The following is a 20839-nucleotide window of genomic DNA, read 5'->3' on the forward strand; positions in this document are numbered from 1 at the left end:
CAGGGTGTGCACTGAAGAGTTATATTGCTGTGCAAAGTAGGGTAATTCTCAGATGAGCAATATGGGTGGCCATTAGGCATGGACACAAATGCCACACTCTCAGGCAGAGGCACCCATCAGTCTTTATACTGTAATAACCACCACCAGTAATTGCACCTTTGTGGGTTGTTGGGAATGATATTGACAGATACACATCTGGATCTGTGCACTGTTCACTTGCTTTCCTGGCTCCCTCAAAGCCAAATGACAGTACAGAATCCGTAACACCTCTCTATAGTGGCTGCGATGGGAACAGAGGAGCAGCTTTCACAGTGATGTTACAGATAACATCCTCATGTGGTAAGTCATCATGGCAGGAAACAGATGCATCAAGCTTGATATATGGAGGGGTGCCTCGAATACTACTGTAAACCCGATACTTCCATGCCAGAGCTACTAACCTGAAAAACGGCCATCAGGAGGAGCACTAGGAATAACAGCCTGGTTATAGTGTGGCTCAGTAATTGTAGGCAGTGGAGGCATGAGCCCATATGGGATGACGGTTGAACCAATGACAGGAGTTCCTTGGGACACATCAAACAGGAGCTTATTGATCTTTGTGTTACTTGCCTTGAATACTGCACTACTGCGTAGCTAACGATGTTACAGCAGCTCTAGCTAGCAACAGGGATGTCTGATGTCAACTCGCCTGTGATGTAAGATCAATAAATATGTCTTTTATGTCAGAATCACTCAGAGCTCTTTCTCTTTGAGGAAAAAGATAAGCTCTTTGGTTGAAAGCTCCCCTGATCCTGTCTCTTGGTCTGAGAGAGCTGAGCTTACCCTTGAGCTACTATGTCATGTATCTCAAAGATAACCCCTTGAATAGTGCTGGGGGTATTAATTGCAATCAGCTGCTCCACGTTGTATCCTGAACATGGCTCGGTTGACCTTGGAAGCATGGATTAGGAGCTTTGTAACTGCTGATGTTTTCAGAATCCAATGTTGGTTACAAAGCGTGGTTTTTAGTGGTGGTAAAACTGGATACCACATGAATAAGCAGATAAAATAAGTAGATAAAAGATCCATTTCTGGTATTTCTAGACTATAGAGTATTTTACAGCTGATAATTAGACACAAATCAGATCTTTATGACTTATCTTAAAGAATATTGGTTATAAAAACCAGTTTTAAGTCCATTTTTTTTTTTTTTAGAATGAGTCCATATTCCTAAAAATCGACATGCTTGTATATTTGAAAGAATTTGGAGAAAGATGAAAGGGCATTTGCTAAACTGTTAACATTGGTTACTTCTAATTTATGAGTGAAATAATGGGGATCTCTTTTAGAGTATTCCATACCTTCAAGGAATGGATTATTAGTTTTTACTTTGTATATCATTGGATTTCCTCACTTGTTACGAAATTAGCTGTCATTAAAATTAATGAAAAAATTTAATATTGGTAGGGGAAAGGGACGCTAAATTTTTCTTAACTTATCCAACAGCATCTAATATAATAAACATTCTAGAGACAGGAAAAGGGAGAAACAGGCTTACGTGTTTGGTAGAGATAAAAAAAAAGATACACTTTAAAAAAAGGATTTTTATTTATTCATTTATTCATGAGACACACACAGAGAGAGGCAGAAATGGGAAGAGGGATAAGCAGGCTCCCTGTGGGGAGTTCGATGCGAGACTCCCTGAGCAAAGGCAGTCGCTCAACCACTGAGCCACTCAGGCATCCCAAAAAGATAGACATTAAATCACTAATGGGATGATGAAGCACTGCAGAAGCTCTATTGCAGAAGCATTGGAGAGGGAGGAAAAAAGAGAAACTTGATCAAGTTGGCAAAATAAATTGGGAAAAAGTGAAAAAAGCAAAGTAAAATAAATAAGACATACTAATGGAAGTGATAAAATCAACATTGCAGTTACTCCAATAAATGTAAATGGGTTGAATTTACCTATGAAGTGAAAAAATCTTTCATATTGGCTAAAGTCAAGGCCTCAGCAGGGCGGTATTCCTTTTGGAGACTAGGGGAGAATCTCCAACATCTTGGCTTACTCAGGTATTGGCAGTATTCAATTCCATGAGGTTATGGGACTGAGATCTCCATTACCTTGGTGACTCAACAAACTCCTAGAGGCTTTTCAGACCCTTGCAGATAACCCCCAACATTTCAGAAGCAGCAACAGGTTGTGGCATCCTTCTCAGGCTTTTAATAAACACTCCTGTGATTGGATGGGCCTACCTCCTCCAGCCCCCACACTTCAAGATAATCTCATCACAAGGTCCTTAATCACATCTGCAAAAGTCCTTTTGTAAAGTAACATTCCTAGGTTCTGGGAGTTAGAGTGTGGATATCTTTGGGGGCCATTAATTTGCCTACCACAGTGAAGGACCTAAACAATTTTAAATAAATGTAGAAAAATGTCACATTCTTGGATAGGTAGATATGCTACTGTAAAACGTCATTTCTGCTTTAATTACCTTGTAAATTCTGTGCAAGATGCTTTAATAACTGAAATTGCATCTTGAATCATGTGAGGGGATAGATGCTCAGAGAAGACTGTATTGCTTAGAAAAATAAACACATTTCTTGTAGACTTTAACTCAGGTAGATTTACACATATTCTATATACAAATATACCAGTATCATGCACAAGGGCAAAGTAACGTTTCCCATTGTGTTTCCAATATTCTTATTGTTAAGGTACAGGATTTTTCTTCTCATCTTATTTTAGGCACACATTTGACTGATATTTTGAACCATTTACAGAGACTCTTTTTAAAATCTAATTTTATTTATTTGACACAGAGAGCACAAGCAGGAGAAGGCGGGAGAGGGAGAAACAGAAGCAGGCTCCTTGCTGAGCAGGGAGCCCAGTGGCAGGCTCCATCCCAAGACCTCAGGATCAAGACCCAGTTGGAGGGGATCCCTTGGTGGCTCGGTGTGTCAGCGCCTGCCTGTGGCCCAGGGAGTGATCCTGGAGTCCTGGGATCGAGTCCTGCTTCGTGCTCCCTGCCTGGAGCCTGCTTTTCCCTTTGCCTGTCTCTATGTCTATCATGAATAAATAAATAAAATCTTAAAAAAAAAAAAAAGACCCAGTTGGAAAGCAGATGCTTAACCGACTAAGCCACCCTTTTACAGACTCTCACCACCCCTTCCGTTTTAACCAAAGCTCAGGACTGCATCATGCTATATTCCAACACATCCCTTTTACACTTGTCAAAACTGAAACTCATTTTTTTCTGTCCACTCACACAGCTTTATGAGAAATTCAGCAAAAGTTCCTGGCAGTTGGGCACTGTCTTCTCAGTTTACTTGATACCACTTAGAAAAATGTTTCTAAGGAAACATTTCTTTCCTTAAGAGTGATTTCCATCACGATGCTTGCCTAGAGATGCAGATGATACTGTGACAGTGCCAAGGCAGGTTACATGAGCCGATGCAGATTCTGTGATAAGGTTTTTATTCCATTTCTTTGGGGGATGTGGGGTGAAGATAAACACGAGAAAAGTGAATTTGTATCTCCCTCCAAAGAAAGTAAAAGTGCCACTCTTGACTTGCAAAGAACCTCATATAATGACTCTATTTTCAGATGCGATTAGTTAATTCAATGAAAAGTTATTTCGCGGCATGTCATGCTTTATTAAGCATTAAGAAATACTTGGAATGTTACCCTCTTTACAAATCCCCGGAAATAAAAGTCACCATTGTTTAATCCCCAACACCAAGCAGAGTCCTCGGAACTGACTTCTCAGACTTCTCATTCTGACCCCCTCGTTATGGGTCTACTTTCTTGACCTTTACTGGACAAAACACGGGCGTTAAGCAACCTTTTCGAAGCTAACACTGCAGTGACGGAGCTCCTGAGACGTCCGCGGGGCGGGGGGGGGGGGGGGCGCCGTCCCCCAGCCCGGGGTTCCCCCTGCGATCGCCCTCTCCCGCCGGACACCGGTCAGGAGGAAGTGGCCTCGAAGGGTGCAGGGAGGCTCAGCCCGAGTCTGCAGCTTCCCAGACGGTGGAAGTTGCACCGTCCCGTCCCTGTTTGCACCGGCCCGGCGGGCGGCCGTGAACCCGGAGTCCCGCCGGGCGAAGGTCCCTCTCACTATCACTTTCAGCAAAAAAAAAAAAACAGAGCCCCGGGTACCCGGATGCGGCAGCTCCGCCTTCCCGCCCCGGGACGACGACGCCTGCGCATCCGGGACTTTGCACACGGCGGGCGGGGCGGGGCGGGGCGGGGCGGGGCGGGGCGGGGCGGGGCGGGGCGGGGCGGGGCGGGGCGCGGGACGAGAGGAGGAAGAGCAAGCGGCGGTTGGGCGAGAGGGGAGCCACGCCCGCCGCGCCAACGTCTCTGCGCATGCTCTGCGCGTCGGCTTCTGGTACTTTCGACCCGGCTACCGCCGCCTTCACTTCGGGGCTAGAGGTCGCAGGGGGCGGTTGACGCTCCGCTTTTCCAGAGCAGCCTCCGAAACCCCGTCTTCGCCCTCAGCTTCGGAAGGAAGGTGTCCGTGGGTCCTTTCCTTTCGCCTTCGCGGTGAGGCGTCGACGGCCTGTGGCGGTAGGTTTCCGGGTGACGGGGTCGGACACTGGGGCGGGGGCGGGCGATGGTGGTGGCGGCGCGGAAAGGAGCGGCCGGCGGGGCGCGCAGGGCGGGCAGTCGGCGTTGGGGTCGCCAGCGCCCCGAGTCCGAGCGGCTGGGGGAGCCTGTCGGCGTGGGGCCCGCCGGCGCGACTCACTTCCGGTCCCCCCCCCCCCCCCGGTAGGTTTTAGGCGCCAGGTTTCCGGGCAGGGATCCTCTGACGGGGGCAAGCTTGCAGCCTCGGGCCGAGATGTCCCACTACGTGAACGACATGTGGCCCGGCTCGCCTCAGGACGAGGAGTCCCCCGCGACGTCCCGGTCGGGCGAGTCCGGCCGCCTGTCCTCGGCGTCCAGGAGCCGCTCGTCTAGCGGAAGCTCTCGGTCTCGCTCCAGCGGCTCGAGCCGGGCGTGGTCGCGGAGTCGCAGTCGGAGCCGGCCCCGGAGGAGGGGCAGGTCGAGGTCCCGGTCCGTTAGGCGCCACCAGAGGAAGTACAGGCGCTACTCGCGCTCCTACTCGCGCTCCTACTCGCGCAGTCGGTCGCGCTCCCGCGGCCGCCGGGACCGGGACCGGCGCTACGGCGCGACCGGGAGATACCGCCGGTCGCCGTCCCGGCCGCGCTCCCGAAGCCGGTCCGGCTCGCGGGGACGCTCGTATTACCGCCGGGCCTACGCGCTGCCGCAGGGCCGGCGCTACTACGGCTTCGGCCGCACCCTGTACCCGGAGGAACGCGGAAGTTGGAGGGGCAGGTCCCGGAGCCGGGCGCGGAGCCCCACCCCTTTTCGCTTGAGCGAGAAAGGTGAGTCGGCTGCCGCCTCGCCCTTTGACGTGGCTGGCGACGGCGCGAGTGCGCTGGGGGACCAACGTTGCCGTGGAGTGTGGCGCTTTCCATTGCTTTCGGTTCCTATAATTTTACTAGTTTGGTTGGGAGGAAGGAGGGAAGGGACATATTAGATTAAGAGCGGTTAAAAGTGCTCCATTTGGTATCCAGTTTTGTTTTGTTTTATTTTAAAGATTTATTTATTCATGAGAGACCCAGAGAGAGAGAGGGGCAGAGACACAGAGGGAGAAGCAGGCTCCATGCAGGGAGCCCGGCGTGGGACTCGATCCCGGGACTCCAGGATCACGCCCTGGGCCAAAGGCAGGCGCTAAATCGCTGAGCCACCCAGGGATCCCCTGGTACCCAGTTTTAAAGTGGACATTCTTTTCTCCTGGGGATTGGAAGCCGATTGTGGTATTAAGTCCTTTTTTCCTAGTGGCTGGTCCTTCTCAGTGGAGCCTTTCTAGCTGTTGCTAGTGATTTCAGTAGTCTGTCTTAAGCTTTTAAGAGAAGAAGAGGATCACAGTTTTTTTCCTCCATACCATGTTACTGGAACTGCTGTATTTTGTTCCAGTGTTTTATTTAGAGATTTATCAGAGAAAGAGCACCTGGGCAGGGGAAGGGCCAGAGGGAGAAGCAGAGGGCCTCATGCAGGGCTCTATGCCAGGCACATGACCTGAGCCACCCAGGCGCCCCAGTTTCAGTATTTTTTTTACAAGTGATTTGTTTTACCACTGGATAGGATCACAGAACAGAAAAAGACATGCAAACGAGTATTCGAGGAATCTGAAAATAGATTTAGTAATGTGTCTGTATTGGTTTATTGGTTGTGATGTTTGTGCCAAATACAAAATCTATTACAAGAGGACTTGATGTTCAGAGTACACATTTGAAGAGGAAGGGAAAACAGGAAATTCAGGCCTCTTTGGTAAGGCAAATTGAAAACCAGTTGTTGAGATTATTTAGGGATGCTTGATTGTTTTTCCTAGCAAAAAAGATGAGGTGAAGAATTTTTTGTTATTACAGCTATATTTTACCCACTAAAAGAAAATACTTCAATGTCTTTGAATTGTTAGTCTAAATAAAAAAAAAAACTTACTTTGTGATTCACTGTTCTTTGGATAAACGTACTGAAAGATTAATGAATGTTTTGTCTTGTTTTATAGATCGAATGGAGCTGTTAGAAATAGCAAAAGCTAATGCAGCAAAAGCTTTAGGAACAGCCAACTTTGACTTGCCAGCTAGTCTCAGAACTGTTCTTGGATCTAGAGAAACCAACCGTGGAACAGCTGTACCAAACAGTGGTGCAAAGTTTGAGGTAAGTGTTGTAGGTTTAGCCAAACAAAATCTTCAGAAAACTACTGTTAGGAAGATCTAATAAGCCATTTTTATTTGATTTATTTTATTTTATTTTAGAGTGCTTCTTGGAAGGTCTAAATATAATATGTTAAGATCAAAATAATTCTAGAAAGGGTCTCTCCCCCCATGAAAATGGGAGATTAATGATGTTTATTTTTATGTGACTTAGTTATTTTCATAGTTGTAGGAGGTATTTTGGCAATTTCTATGTACTATCAAATTTTTCTAAGCAGCCTTTACAGAGTATTTTATCAGTAGTTTTCATTTGCAGCGTTATGTTCCCACAAAATCTCTTTTTCAGCATACAGTATAGTTTATCTGCTTTATTTCTGTCTTATAGAAATCATGAATGTGGTCTCCAGACATTGATGAAGAAAATCTGTTGGTAATTGATACATGGGCAAAAGCATCAGAGGTTTAACTAATTTGAAGTTTACATTCACACACTGAAAGTTTAGTTTTTTGTTGGTAGAATCATGTGCATGCTAGAATTTGGGATAGGTACTGTTTTCATAAGATACTGAAGACAATTTTTTTTTTTTTTAACTAAATACTTTGTAATGGTGGGGCATCTGTGATACAGATGTCCCTTTCATAATATATGCAATATATTCCAGATGTTTTGAGAAATTACAGAAGAAGAGGCCTACTTCACTTGCAGATAAGTTTATTATAATTCTCCAGAAATGTGCAGGATGTGCATTGGCAAATTGCACTGTGGTCTTAATTATATGAAATAGAAAGTATAAAATTAGTAATCTCCAAGATTTTATGATAGTTATGGGTTTGATAGGTTTGTCTAGAGAACATCTTAACTGATTCTATCATTCAGACCCAGGGTTTTGCTTAAGTGTTTAGTAGTAAACAGGATCTTAGTGATCTTAGTAGAGTTGGTTCAAATGATTAGGTTTCCATGTGGCAAGTGCCTTAGTTCTTTGAAACTAGTTATTTTCTGGTATGACTTTACTTTCAGAGTTACTTGAATTTACATCAGGGCAATATAATACTGTTTAATGAGGAAGTGTGTTTTAAGGCGATTATTGAATCAGTTTTTTATGGGAAAGCTGGAATACTAATGTTGAGGCTGTTAACTATATGGTTAGATCCAACTACAATTTATATACAGTTGGGCTGCATTTATACAGTATGGTAAACTAAGGGTGAATGGTTTTCTGAAAATGTTTTTTCTCTTATCTGTTTAGTTGTCGGAAAAGCTATCAGAAGATGGAACTAAAAATCCCAGTGGAAAGTCTTCCCAGCAAAAAAGCATAGCTTTTAGCTCTAATGTACGTATACCTAAGTATTGTTTACTCAAAAACTGGAGTTAAAACATTATTATATGGGCTTTTATTTTTGTTGGAAGGCTCCTTGTTTTTGTGGTAATTTTGGGTCTACTAAGCCACTTTTAGATAGAACAAACCTTTCAAAATTTTTTGTACCATTCTTAAAAGTGACCAGTATACTGACTCCATCTGTATCTGGTATTCAGTTTTTATTTATCATTTCACTTTTCTTTAAAATATTACTCTTGTTGAACTATTTAAAAAAACACATCTCAGAAAACCCTATAATCAGAATATTTTAAAATCAGCCAAGGGCTTGAAAAAGTAATACTCTTCTGCCATATACTTTGCATATGTCTGATTTTCCCTAGTAGTTTTTTTCTTTTACAGTTTGATTGGATCATGTTATAAATGTGGGCCAGTGCTTTGGATTTGGTTGATTTCTCTTACATTTTAATTTTTAATGAAATTTAGTGTATTTTGTAAAAAGTATTTTCAAGTAAAGTGTATGTTTGCATAGCTGACTTAAGAATTTTTTCTCTTACAGAATTCTGTAGCAAAGCCAATGCTTCAGAAACCAGCTAAAGCTACTGCTGAAGAGACCTCTTCAGGAACTCCCAAAATAGATAAGAAAAAAAGTCCGTATGGACTGTGGATACCTGTCTGAAAAAAGAAAATTAATGTAGAAGGTTGGCTTAAATGCACTTTATTGCAGATGTGTATTCCTAGCATTATTGCATCCGTGGGAGTCATTTAGTGGTAATTGTTGCAGTTCCAAAGGATGAGACATAAATATGTAAATCCTTAATATATTAGATTAACATTTTAGATTTCTCTTATAGATAAATAACACATGGACCAGAGGATTCATACAGGTGGGAGTCTTGTACATACACTTGTAAATGTTTTGTATAATAGTTTATATGTAAAAGCAAAATTTATGAGAAAACAGTGATTGTTTATATTTAATAAATTTGTTTTTTAAAATTTGTGTCACTTTGTGTAAAATTTGTGTATATATAACATAACGAGTCTTTATTTAAAGAAGCATAAAGTGTCTCTTGTTATAAAAAAAAGCCTTGCTAATCCCACATCCAAATCCATGGACTTGATGGCATAGGGTTCACTGACCTTACCTGGAGTTTGTGAGAAATGCTAAATTTCTGTCTCTACCCTAGACCTGAATTTGAACTTGAATCTTAATACTCCCAGTTGATGTGGATCTTCATTTAAATTTGAGAAGATATGCTTAAAATTTGTGGGATTGTGGTGTAGTGTTATCCTGGAAGAGTTAAACTATAAGTTTGAGGGCAGGAAACTCAGCCAGGGGGGAGAAATGGAAATGCCTCTTGAACTTAAAATCTGTGAGGTTTAGTCTGTATTTCTTTATTATGCCTTTTTTTTTTTTTTTTTTTTTTTTTAAGATTTTACTTATTTAATTCATGAGACAGAGAGGCAGATGTAGGCAGAGGGAGAAGCCGACTCCATGCAGGGAGCCTGATGGGGGACTCGATCCTGGGACCCCAGGATCACGCCCTGGGCTGAAGGCAGACGCTTGACCGCTGAGCCACCCAGGTGTCCCTATTATGCTTTTTAAAAATTTTTTAAAGTATGTTTTTCTTTGCTACTTGTTCTCTCTTTTGCTATCAACTTTGAGTAGTCTCTTAAAGTTAGAAAATAATGAAATAGATTTCCAGTAGGCAGGGATGATAGGTAGAGGACAGGGTAGGCAGACCATTAGAGATCAAACAACTGGAAAAGAAACACTCAGATAATAAGATTATCAATAGATGACTAGGCAGAGGTCCTGAAGTCCTAAGTAAAAAAGACAGTAGCGAAGGTCCTCTGGCGGCACCTACTTGGCTGTTAAAGCTGTGCTGTCCAGGATTTTACCTGTACTTTGCAGTAACCTAGTCCCTAGCCACATGTGGTTACATCCAGTTTCTCATGCTAGCCGCTTCCGAAGTGTTAAGGCTAATGGCTGTGTTACAGGAAAGTAGAGATAATAGATTATATTCTAAAATCTTGTATAGGAACGAGCTGCTCTAATTAAATTTGACCTTATAAAAAATTTAAATGGACAATAAGGGAAATTCCTGTAAGAAAGGGTTACTCTGGGTGAACATGTCCCTTTTACATCTAGGTTAACAGTAGTTACCAGGTGAAGGACATGCTCTTAAAAGTTTATGCGGTAGGTTCATTTTTATTTTAAGGAGACCTGAGGACATTGGTAGACTGGCCTGGTTATAGCAAAATCTAATAAATGAGGATTTGAGGGACACCTGAGGGTCTCCGTGGTTAAGCATCTGCCTTTGGTTCAGGTCGTGGTCCTGGGATCGAGTTCCACATCAAGCTCACCACAGGGAACCTGCTTCTCCCTCTTCTAGATCTCTGCCTCTCTCTCTGTCTCATGAATAAATATTTAAAAAACAGGATTTGTAACAATCTTTTTCATCATTTTGCTGGTAATAGCATTTGTTCTGATTCTGACCTGTATTCGAATACTAGCCTTTAACAGCTAAGTGATTGGACAAGTCTTGTAAGTCTTAAACCAAACCCCTTCATTATGTAAGAAAGGCTTGGCTAATTACCAATTCTGATACTCCAGCAGTGGTTTTTATCTTCAACGTTCCTCACCATTAGCTTCTCCTTCAGCCTATTAGCACGCTTGAGGCTTCCCTATTTCCTCGTTCATCTCTTAGTCCTTTGGCTCCTTTTCTCTAGTGTCCTGGAAAGAGGTTTATATTCTTTTTTCATAATTGCCTCATTGAGTACAAACTCTTCTTGTCTAAGTTGACCTTATCTGTTGGGTCTGTCCAGGTCTTTGGTGTTTAGCTTTTCAACACAGGATATATAAGTGTAAGCCCAGACTGTCATCACGTAAGTGGGATGCAGTTCCCCAGGTGTGATAGCCTGTTACTGTGGAAGTGGTGGACAGTATAGGAAGATGGTGCTGATGGTGAGAGATTGTACCGAGAGATTAGTGGAAATGAGAACCATGAAAAAGGTAAAAAAGCATTAGTGAAAATTTATCCCAGTATATTTAAAATGTTATTTCAGTATTAGAAGAATTAGTGGCATTTTGGGGCTGAGTGACTCAGTTGGGTGTCTGCCTTCGGCTAGGGTCGTGATCCCAGGGTCTTGGGATCAAGCCCCCCACATCAGCTTCCCTGCTCAGCGGGGAGTCTCCTCGCTCTCCCTCTGACTCTCTCCACCACTCATAATCTCTCCCTCTCAAATAAAATACTAAAAAAATTAGTGGCATTTTACATTCTTTTTGTACTAGGTATTGATATCTGTGTATTTTACACTTAAAGCACACCTCTGATCCTAGCCACTTCCCAAGTGATCAGTAGTCACCGGTGGTGGGTGGCCACCATTTTGGAAAGCACATCCCTAGATAGGTTCAGGTGTTAAAAACTGCGTTTTTTTTCTTAAGGTGTAAGCTAGAGAAACTAACTCAACCACAGCATGCTGTCCTTTTTCTTTGCTGAAAACCTTTAAGATTATTCTAGTAAAATAAAACTTGGGTCTTATGAGTGCTTGCTTTTCACTCAAGTTCTTCCTCAAATTTTTCTTTTAGGGATTTGCATGCATTTATTTCCTTTGATCCTTCCATTTTCTACACTGGCTTTGTCCTTTGCTCACTGTTAGGATTGTATCCTTGGCCTGCATCTCCCTCTACAAGCTCTTGGCAATTTCCTCCACTCTGCCTTTAATTACTATCATCTGCTAACTGAAGATCAATTTCCTGAATTCCTTTCTAGTGCTTGCTCTCTGCTCTTCAAAATGAACCTTTCCTACACCGAGCTTATTACAGATTGCTTATTGGACCACCAGTCACCTTCAGAATAGTCCTCAAATCAGACTGACGTCTGCTCTTTTGGTTGAAGCAGCAGTGGTTGTTGAGTGCTTTTCTCCTCTGGAGAAATGTATTTTTCCTTTATTTTTTAAAAGATTTGAGAGAGAGCGTGAGCAGGGGGAGGAGCTGAGGGAGAGCAGACTGCCTGCTGAGCAGGGAGCCCACTCTGGAGCTTGATCCTGGGACCCCAGGATCATAACCTGAGCTGAAGGCAGATGCTTCACTCACTGAGCCACCCAGGTGCCTCTATTTTTCCTTTATATCCAGATTATCTCTTGAAACCTATTCTTACTAATCTTTCCCTTTTTCCCCTTTGTACACTGGTATTAAATGTTTTTTTGTAAAATACTGAAGGAACAAATGAACCTGCCAAGTTATTACTGTGAGAAGCCTGAGCAGCATAGGTGTGTATTTGTGTTGAATTATTTTAAAGTTATTTAGAGCCCAAGCAGGAGGGGCAGAGGCAGAGGGAGAATCTCCAGCAGATTCCATGCTGAGCACAGAGCCTGTGGGGCTCCATCCCAGGACCCTGAGATCATGATGTGAGTTGAGATCGAAGAGTCAGACACAGGGCAGCCTGGGTGGCTCAGCGGTTTAGTGCTGCCTTCATCCCAGGGCCTGATCCTGGAGACCTGGGATCGAGTCCCAGGTCGGGCTCCCTGCATGGAGCCTGCTTCTCCCTCTGCCTGTGTCTCTGCCTCTCTCTCTCTCTGTCTCTCATTAATAAAATCTTAAAAAAAAAAAAAAAAAAGTTGGACACATAACTGTACCACCCAGGTTCCCTGTCTTGAATTATTTTTAAAAAGTCAAAATTACTGCTTGTTTCCATTCCACAGAGGCAATTATGCACAGAATGATGTACATGCTGGATTTTTTTATGCCTTATAAAAACTCTCTTTAGAAATGAGCATCGTTTCATGTTAGTATGTATAGATCTACTTCATTCTGTATTTGAATGTACATTAAAATTTCCCTATTCACAGTACATTGAATATACCATTATTATTACTGGCACTTCTATTACCATCTTAATCAGCCTGGTATTCACTATATCAGAGCTTCCTATTGGTGTGCCCAACTTACTGAACCCAGTTCTAGTCCTCATAGAAAATGGCACAAATAACTTTTACTTTGTTTTTTTTTTTTTTTTTTAATTTTTTTTTAATTTTATTTATTTATGATAGGCACACAGTGAGAGAGAGAGAAGCAGAGACACAGGCAGAGGGAGAAGCAGGCTCCATGCACCGGGAGCCCGACGTGGGACTCGATCCCTGGTCTCCAGGATCGCGCCCCGGGCCAAAGGCAGGCGCCAAACCGCTGCGCCACCCAGGGATCCCAATAACTTTTACTTTGTATGGGATATTCCTTTCAGGTTTTCTGTCCCATGTTTCCCATGATTACTACTCAAACTACATGCCCTCATTTTTCAGTTACAGTTGAATACGGTTAAAATCTCAGGCTTTTAAAAAAATTGTATTATGTAAGTTTTAATAATACTTTGGCCAAATGTTTGAATATAGTTTCTTCCAAGGGAAATTTGCTTTTTGAAAATGGTGTATTTAGAAAATGTCATTAGGGGATCAGTTTCTTACCTTCTGTGCTCGCCCTGTAAATGTACCTGGTAGAGCATGGGATAGGCAAGCACCTGTTAATTGTGACTATTTCTGGAGAGGGTTGGCCAGGGTGAATTTCCAGTAGCCACTGTCCCCTTCCTTTCACCACCTACCATAGCTTACAAGAAAAATTGGTACCAATTTAGCATTCTATTTCTGAAGCTCCCCAGTTCAACTCTAGGTCAAGTCAAACATGACAAATCTAAGGATGATGATGACTCACATGTTTGTAGCTAGGAATTTTAAGCCCAGCAGGTACATACGTGAAGCACACTTTGAACACAGAAATACATGACTTTTTTTCTGAAACAAGTGAATAATAAATATGTAAGCATTGGAAATACAGTTAGAGAGCACTTTTTTTTTTTTTTTTTTTTTTACCAATTATAAAAGGAAAGGTAATAGTCCTGGTTTACTGTTAAAATTTGGCAGTCAAAACAGTTCCTGAAGATCAGACTGCTGTTCCTCTTTCCAAATTCTGTTTAATTTCAGCTGTGTATTTCCCATAGAATCTTTCTGCCTTCTTGTTGAATTTGGCATTCCTTTCGTTAATGTAGTCGATGTCTGCATCATCATTATAAGGACGTCTTCGGCTATACTTGTCTCGTTTTTCAATTCTGAGGGAAGAAAAAAATTCACAAAATTCAAAATTGCCACCTTCTTTGATCGTAATAAAACATGCCCAAATACTTAAGAGTAGAATCAGTAATAGAAACATATACAGAATTCCAAGCTGCTTTCTTTTTTGGTCTTAAGACTGAAAGCAGTATCTTTAGGAGAAAATTCTACAAAGAAATATGTTCAGTGAACTTTCCTGAATTTATAAGTTAATAGTACTATCTGATGATCTAGTCTTAAGATTGGGAACGCAGGTTCATGTTGAAATATAGGCAGTGATGTATAACCCTACTTTGAGAGAATTTATATGTATATATAGTTGGTTCTGCCTGTTACCCTATTCAAAACAAATATAAGTGATGGTGATGGAACCACTCTTCAAACTAGTAATTCCAGTGTTCTACCCCTTGCTGTACTTGAAGTCCCCAAAGTTAATTTTGTTAATGAGGCATGAAATCAGTACCAAAACTTAAGGTTGCATTATAGTACTTACTGCTTTTCCAAGTCTATGACCATCCTATCAATTTCCTCTGTGGAGGGCACATGTGTTCCATGAAGAAGACTGTTGGATGTTGGGTAGAACTCTTCTCCACTGAGAAAGAGCAAGGTGTAAGTAATATTATAGAGATTCAATACCGTAAGAACTAGACAATGTTTAGTGGTCAAAATGGAAATGTTTGGGATCATACTTGATTTCCAAGAAACAAATCAGACCTGAAAAAAGGTATTTAAGAAATCATCTACTCCAGGGCCCAAGTGAGGCACCAGCTGAGGACCAGAGACTAATGGACTTACTCAACCAAGTCCTACAGTGAGAGAGCTTGAATGAGAACATGGGAATAATTTAGAGCTCTCTCCACTCTGCTACACTATCACTATTAAAACAGTCGTGACCTTAAGCACACTACCTATCTTAGGGGAAGAGCGAGTGCAGCCTAGCACGGCCTACTGCACCTGATCAAAGTAGATATCCTCCATAGAACAACAGTAACATGATGATGATACTACATACAGTACTATGTGCCAAACATTAAGTACATTGTATGAATGAATTCATTTAATCTTTACCATAATCCTCTGAGGCAAGCACTATTATTCCCTGTATACAGATGAGGAAATGGAGAAAAACTGTGTGACACATCTAATAAGTGGTGGTGCCAGATACCCAAGGCCAGGAAGCAAAGCTCCAGAATCAGCACTCTTAAATTCAAGTTCTTCCAGGTAACACACTAAGAATATACCATTAAGTCACACTTACTGTTTTTCTCTCAGTCTCTGATAGGTTTCCATGTCAGGTTTGATCTGCTTGGTCAGCCGATGATACTGGCGTAACTGGGCAGCAGCATAATCTAAAAGGAGAACCCAGACTATTTTAGATATTGGAGCATTATTAGACCTGTTATTAACAGGCCCATTCAATAAAGTAAAAGCCAGTTTTACCTGAGAAGCCCAAGTCAGGGTTTTTCCTCCTCTTCTTCCTCTCCCATCTTTCTGCATCTTCTGCACTGATCTCCAGCAGCTTCACTTTCCCATAGTCCTCCCCTCTTGCTGCACATTCCTAAAAAGAGGGGAAAAAAATTAGCTTCATACCCTTATATAATTTTTTGATCCCTTTAAAATCAAAAGAGCCCTAAAGACTGGTATCCAGACGGTTTAAGTTGATTAGCTTGAAAATTGTGGAATTTGCTATGATCTGTAAGAAGTAATAATCTGTAACACTGACACCAAAAACAGCTGTAGTGAGCACCTTAGCTATTTGTTAAAATCCTTTCTCCCCTCCTTTCCAGGCTCAGCGCTGCCCATTTCCTAACCTCCCCTGAAGCTGGATCAGGCCAGGTGACTAGGGCTGCTCAAAGGGAAACTGATGCATAAGAGGCTCAGGAGCTAATTACAGTTTCTTATTGTTGGAGCTTTTGTTACTGTGGCTTAGGTTCTCAGTCTAATAGTCATTGCTTATGCTATTCTAATTATGAGCCAAGCACTGCATTTAGTGTTTTACACATTTCAGTCTCACAACTCTCTCAGGTGCAGCTGAGACCAGAGCGGGTGTGCTCATCTACCATGCCATAGGCTGCCTTGAGAAGACACAACAGTCCTGGAAATCACAGCTTGTGAGGATGCTGGAATTGTGCTTACTTTTTTCTTTTCTTCTTCCTGCAGCTCCCGTTCCAGACGAGCTTTTTTAGCCTCCCAGTTTGCAGGTAATTTAAGTCTTTTATCTTCCTCCACAACTTCCTGGTGATTTAACTTTCGAGCTTCATTCTGCCACCAGGACACATAAAGTTTGTTACCACAGGTATGAAAATAAATCTAAATAGACATTACCTGTCTTCTTGTATGGCAGGCATCCAAAGCAGACCTTTGGAATGTTATCTGGAACAAAGGAGAGCCAGTAGAGAATTTTCCTGTGTATTCGTGTTGGGAGAATTTTATGGAGGAGGAGATGAGGAGGTCAACACCTATACTGGTAACTTTTTTTTTTTTTAAGATTTATTTATTTATTCATTCAGAGAGAGCGAAGAGAGAGGCAGAGACACAGGCAGAGGGAGAAGCAGGCTCCCTGCAGGAAGCCCGATATGGGACTCGATCCTGGGTCTCCAGGATCACACCCCGGGCTGCAGGCGGCGCTAAACCGCTGCGCCACCGGGGCTGCCCCACTGGTAACTTTAAATACTCTTTTACTACCTTCAAGGAACCAGGTAGTAGGAATGGAAAGAGCTATGGTTTGGAAGTAAGAAGGCCTGAGGGATTTATGGGCTTGACTACTCTCTGGCTGTGTGATGTAAGCAAGTTTTTTAGGATTAGATTGAAACAGGGTTTCCCACAGTGTGAGATCCACTGTACGCAGGGACTGGAGAGGATTTTAGATGCTACTGAATGATACTGATTCTCATACTGAGAAGGTGATTCTGTTTTCATCTCTCTTTTAATTCAAATTGGATCCAAGATAAATTCTCAGTGACCTATGGGTTTTTAATACTTCGGATAACACCCTAACACCTTTTTTAAAAAAAACAAACAGGGTAGGAGACACCATCAGAATGCAACCCACAAAACCCAGACTGTGGAAGACTATAGAAAAAAGCAATCTTTTTTTCCAACCAAATCAAACAAAATGACCTCCAACCCAAAACAAAACACAAAAAACTCAAAAACAAAACCCAGAAACAGAAAAGATGAAAAGAGAATGTCTAGATTAAAGACATAAAAATTTAAAATTCCTATCTGAAATAGTAATATTAAATTTAAATAGCAATTTAAAGAAAAACACTGGTGGTTCCATATATAAACTGTGAAGGTGATAGGAGAGGGACTCCAATCTATGCTTATTTTTTTAATAAAGATTTTATTTACTTATTCATGAGAGAGAGAGGCAGAGACACAGGTAGAGGGACAAGCAGGCTCCATGCAGGGAGCCTGAAGCGGAACTCGATCCTGGGTCTCCAGGATCACACCCTGGGCTGAAGTTGGCGCTAAACTGCTGAGCCACCCAGGGTTGCCCTCCAACCTATGCTTATAAAGTTGAGAAAGTTTTTAGACCACAGAGTTACTGGCAGAGTTAGGCCAAGACCACATTTTTCTGATTTCTGGCTGTTTTTTTCCTATCTATGAATATTTTAATTATTTAGAAAATATTTTATTTTTAAGTAATCTCTACACCCATCGTGGGGCTTGATCACAACCCTGTGATCAAGAGTTGCATGCTCCACTGACTGAGCCAGCCAGGGACCCTTCTGGTATCTCTAACAATACATTTACCATCACACTCCCAAAGCAATGAATTCCTCAATATCAAATACCCTCTAATGTTCACATATTCCTGATGGTCTCAAGTGTTTATTATTTTTACAGTTTGAATTCAGACAAGTTCCATATATTGTGATTAGTCAATATATCTCTTAAGGTTTATTTATTCTATAGTTTAATTCTCTATCTCTTTAACCCCCTGCTCTTTTGAGGACTGTGAAAATGCTTAGGGTGTGTGTCCTATTTCCCAAAGTGCTAGCTGTCTCCCTGTGATGTCCTTTAACATGCTCCGTTGATCCCTGTATTTCTTGTAAACTGTTCATTAGATTTAGTGGTTTCATTCAGTTTGGGTAATACTTATTTTTTAACAAGTATTATATGAAACTAGTGTTACATATTTCTACTTACATGATCTCTGATTTTCTCCCTTTTTGTGATGTTTGCAGTTACTGATTACCTACATCCAGTGATCTGTTAATAAAACCACCAAAGTGTGATGTTTGAATTTTATTATTTCTTCATTCCAGCCTACTCTTCACAGTACCAGCTTTTAGATTGAGTTTTTCTGGGCAAATAAAAATAAGTACACTCCTCACACATCCCCTGCCTGCCTGCCGGCCTCCCACCCTCATGAGGACTCCTGCCTTTGCACTTGTTCTTATGCTCGGATACCTCTACCTCTTCCCGTCTCCTTTACTTGTCGGATAATATCTCACTCATCTTTCAAGGAGCTTACTTGTCCCATTAGTCCTTAGCTGTCTTTTTCTTCTCTGTCCTTGAGGCACTTTGCTCCTCCCTTTAACATACACTTACCGAGTCCTGGTGTAATTACCGGTTCTGGACCTGAGGCAGGGCCTTACTGTATTGACCGCTGCATCCACACTAGCTGGCTGGGGCACACTAGGAGCTTGGCAGGAAGTGGGGAGGAGGGTGTTGGGATGAGTGAGTGAGTGGCCAACTTGCTGTGTGACAACAGACACATTCCCTTCCACTTCTGGCCCGCGGTATCCCCCTCCCTAAAAAGAAGGGTTTGATAGAATCACTAGAGATGAGCGTGTGGGGAGAGCTTGCATTTAAAAGCAAAAAACAAAAAACAAACAAAAAACCGGTATCTGGGTCCAGGAAATTATTAAATCAGACATTCTAAAAGTGAGGCCTAAGCACGAGCATTTTTAAAAAGTTCTGGAGTGCGGGGATCCCCGGGTGGCTCAGCGGTTCAGCGCTTGCCTTCGGCCCAGGGCGTGATCCCGGGGTCCTGGGATCGAGTCCCGCGTCGGGCTCCCTGCATGGGGCCTGCTTCTCCCTCTGCCTGTGTCTCTGCCTCTCTCTTTGTGTCTCTCATGAATAAAAATCTTAAAAAAAAAAAAAAAAAAAAAAAAAAAAAAAAAAAAAAACAAACTCTGGAGGGATTCCAGCGTGCTACTAGGGCGGAAACCACCGGGAAAGACCTTTCTTCAACTCCGGGGTCGGTCAGGCGCGCAGGTGCGGCTCGGTGGTCCACAGGTCTCCGCGGCCCCGCGGGCTACTCACCCGCTTCAGGTGCAGCTCCCGGAATTTGCGCAGCCTCCGCTCGCGCCTCTGGGCGGCCAGCTCCGCGGGCGCCGCCGGGGGCTGCTCTCCGCCCTCCGCGCTGTTCGCCGGCACCTGGGCAAGGAGCACCGGCTGGAGTCGCGGCGGCCCCGCCGGGTCGAGCCCTCAGCGCCTCACACGGCGTGTGCCCCCTCCCTGGCGTCGCCTCCACGTCTAGCCGAGCCTGTAGCCGCAGGCGCCCCTACCCCATCCCCTGGGCGAAGCCCGCCACCCACCTTCTCATTCCCAGACTCAGACCCAGCCGCCATCACCCGACAGCGCCCGATCCCTCTGACTTCGGCGACAAGTAACTTTCCCGACTCTCTGGCTCACTTCCGGCGGGCGGTAGCCACAGGTATCTGGGAGAAAGCCCCGCCCCTTTCTGCTTCTCCCGGAGACAAGGAACCAATCCCCGCCCGTCGCAGCCCTGGGCCGCTTCCGATTGGGCCAGGGCTGTGCGCAGGCGCGTTGAGTAGAGACACCTGGGCGGTGCGGGTAAAACCGGAGACCTGGCGTCAGCGCTCTTGGGACGAAGAAGAGGAAAAAAGCCGCCAAATGTGTGGAAATGCAACCCAAAGCTCAAGATGTGCTCATCATCTGACCAACCTTGTAGTTCAGATTTCTGAATTCAAATCCAGGGTAGATTCACAGTTACCATCACGTCATCCTGTTTTTGTTTGTTTGTTTACTTCATCCTGTTTTAATCCCCGCTTAGTTTATTGTCGCCCTGCTCAGGTCCACGTGAGCTCCAAGAGCACAGCGGATTCCTGTGGCCCGAACGGTACCTGGTGTAGGGTATGAACTAATTTCATACTGTTGAGTGAAAGAAGGAACAAATTGGTTGGGGGCTATTTGGTATCTTGAGTATCTTCGTTGATGCAGAGGATTTGGGTTAATTTGAGGCTTTGACTTTCTTTGGAAAATTCTGCACAGAACAGCATTCTTCATGTATCTGTCCACTCACTCAATAATGAACTGTATGATCGTTCTTATTTATTTGCTAACTAGTCTGCTCTTTGGTTCATCATCTTTGAAAAAGAAATAATAAAGCAATACCTATGTAACAGAGTAGTTTGGGGATAAATTAGATAATATGGGTGAAGTATCTGTGACTAGTACCTGGCCCATAGCAAATGATGAGTTATTGCTGACTTTTACCAGTTGGTATTAGATGTCCCCCCTCTCCTGTCTGAGATTTTATTAAATGTCTTTCTTCAGGGAAGCCTTAACCTCCACTGCCTGAAGGGTCACTTGCCTGTTATAGCTCATGATACTTTCTTCTTTGTTACATTTACATAGGTGTAATTAAACAAGTGTGGAATTGCTTTGTTTAATGCCACTAATTTAAATGAGGCAAGTTTCTTAACCACTATTAATGCAGCAAATCTAGGCCTTTATTGTTT

General features: G+C 43.0%; 2 protein-coding genes across 3 annotated transcripts; one reads left to right on the top strand and one right to left on the bottom strand.

The window, feature by feature from the left end:
* The first annotated feature begins 4250 nt into the window (after window positions 1-4250).
* RSRP1 (arginine and serine rich protein 1) lies at window positions 4251-9014 on the top strand. Its single transcript, XM_026012469.2, has 5 exons — window positions 4251-4546; window positions 4752-5364; window positions 6552-6703; window positions 7947-8030; window positions 8575-9014. Exons 2-5 carry the CDS (start codon window positions 4818-4820, stop codon window positions 8692-8694), a joined length of 903 nt encoding a protein of 300 aa, XP_025868254.2. The 5' UTR covers window positions 4251-4546; window positions 4752-4817; the 3' UTR covers window positions 8695-9014.
* Window positions 9015-13711: 4697 nt separating this feature from the next.
* On the bottom strand, window positions 13712-19809 carry LOC112930179 (pre-mRNA-splicing factor SYF2-like). Of its 2 annotated transcripts, XM_026012496.2 has the most exons (7): window positions 19673-19785; window positions 19398-19511; window positions 16257-16382; window positions 15561-15678; window positions 15379-15469; window positions 14614-14712; window positions 13712-14119 (listed from the first exon to the last, which is right to left on the bottom strand). In XM_026012496.2, exons 1-7 carry the CDS (start codon window positions 19703-19705, stop codon window positions 13954-13956), a joined length of 747 nt encoding a protein of 248 aa, XP_025868281.1. In that variant the 5' UTR covers window positions 19706-19785; the 3' UTR covers window positions 13712-13953. The 2 variants fall into 2 exon arrangements, with proteins under 2 accessions (XP_025868281.1, XP_072606816.1); XM_072750715.1 differs by lacking the exon at window positions 19398-19511 and having other exon boundaries at window positions 19673-19809.
* Between the last annotated feature and the right edge of the window lie 1030 nt (window positions 19810-20839).

This window comes from Vulpes vulpes, chromosome 2 (assembly GCF_048418805.1).
Source record: "Vulpes vulpes isolate BD-2025 chromosome 2, VulVul3, whole genome shotgun sequence".
Taxonomy (NCBI): domain Eukaryota; kingdom Metazoa; phylum Chordata; class Mammalia; order Carnivora; family Canidae; genus Vulpes; species Vulpes vulpes.

What these genes read in the sequence shown, in the direction of transcription:
- RSRP1 (XM_026012469.2), top strand. Translation starts at nt 4,818, where the DNA reads ATGTCCCACTACGTGAACGACATGTGGCCCGGCTCGCCTCAGGACGAG. An exon ending in TTTTCGCTTGAGCGAGAAAG is followed by an intron (nt 5,365 to 6,551) that starts GTGAGTCGGCTG and finishes CTTGTTTTATAG; the next exon opens with ATCGAATGGAGCTGTTAGAA. An exon ending in ACAGTGGTGCAAAGTTTGAG is followed by an intron (nt 6,704 to 7,946) that starts GTAAGTGTTGTA and finishes TTATCTGTTTAG; the next exon opens with TTGTCGGAAAAGCTATCAGA.
- LOC112930179 (XM_026012496.2), bottom strand. Translation starts at nt 19,705, where the DNA reads ATGGCGGCTGGGTCTGAGTCTGGGAATGAGAAG. An exon ending in CCCTGACTTGGGCTTCTCAG is followed by an intron (nt 15,470 to 15,560) that starts GTAAAACTGGCT and finishes TTCTCCTTTTAG; the next exon opens with ATTATGCTGCTGCCCAGTTA. An exon ending in GTCATAGACTTGGAAAAGCA is followed by an intron (nt 14,120 to 14,613) that starts GTAAGTACTATA and finishes TTCTTCCCTCAG; the next exon opens with AATTGAAAAACGAGACAAGT.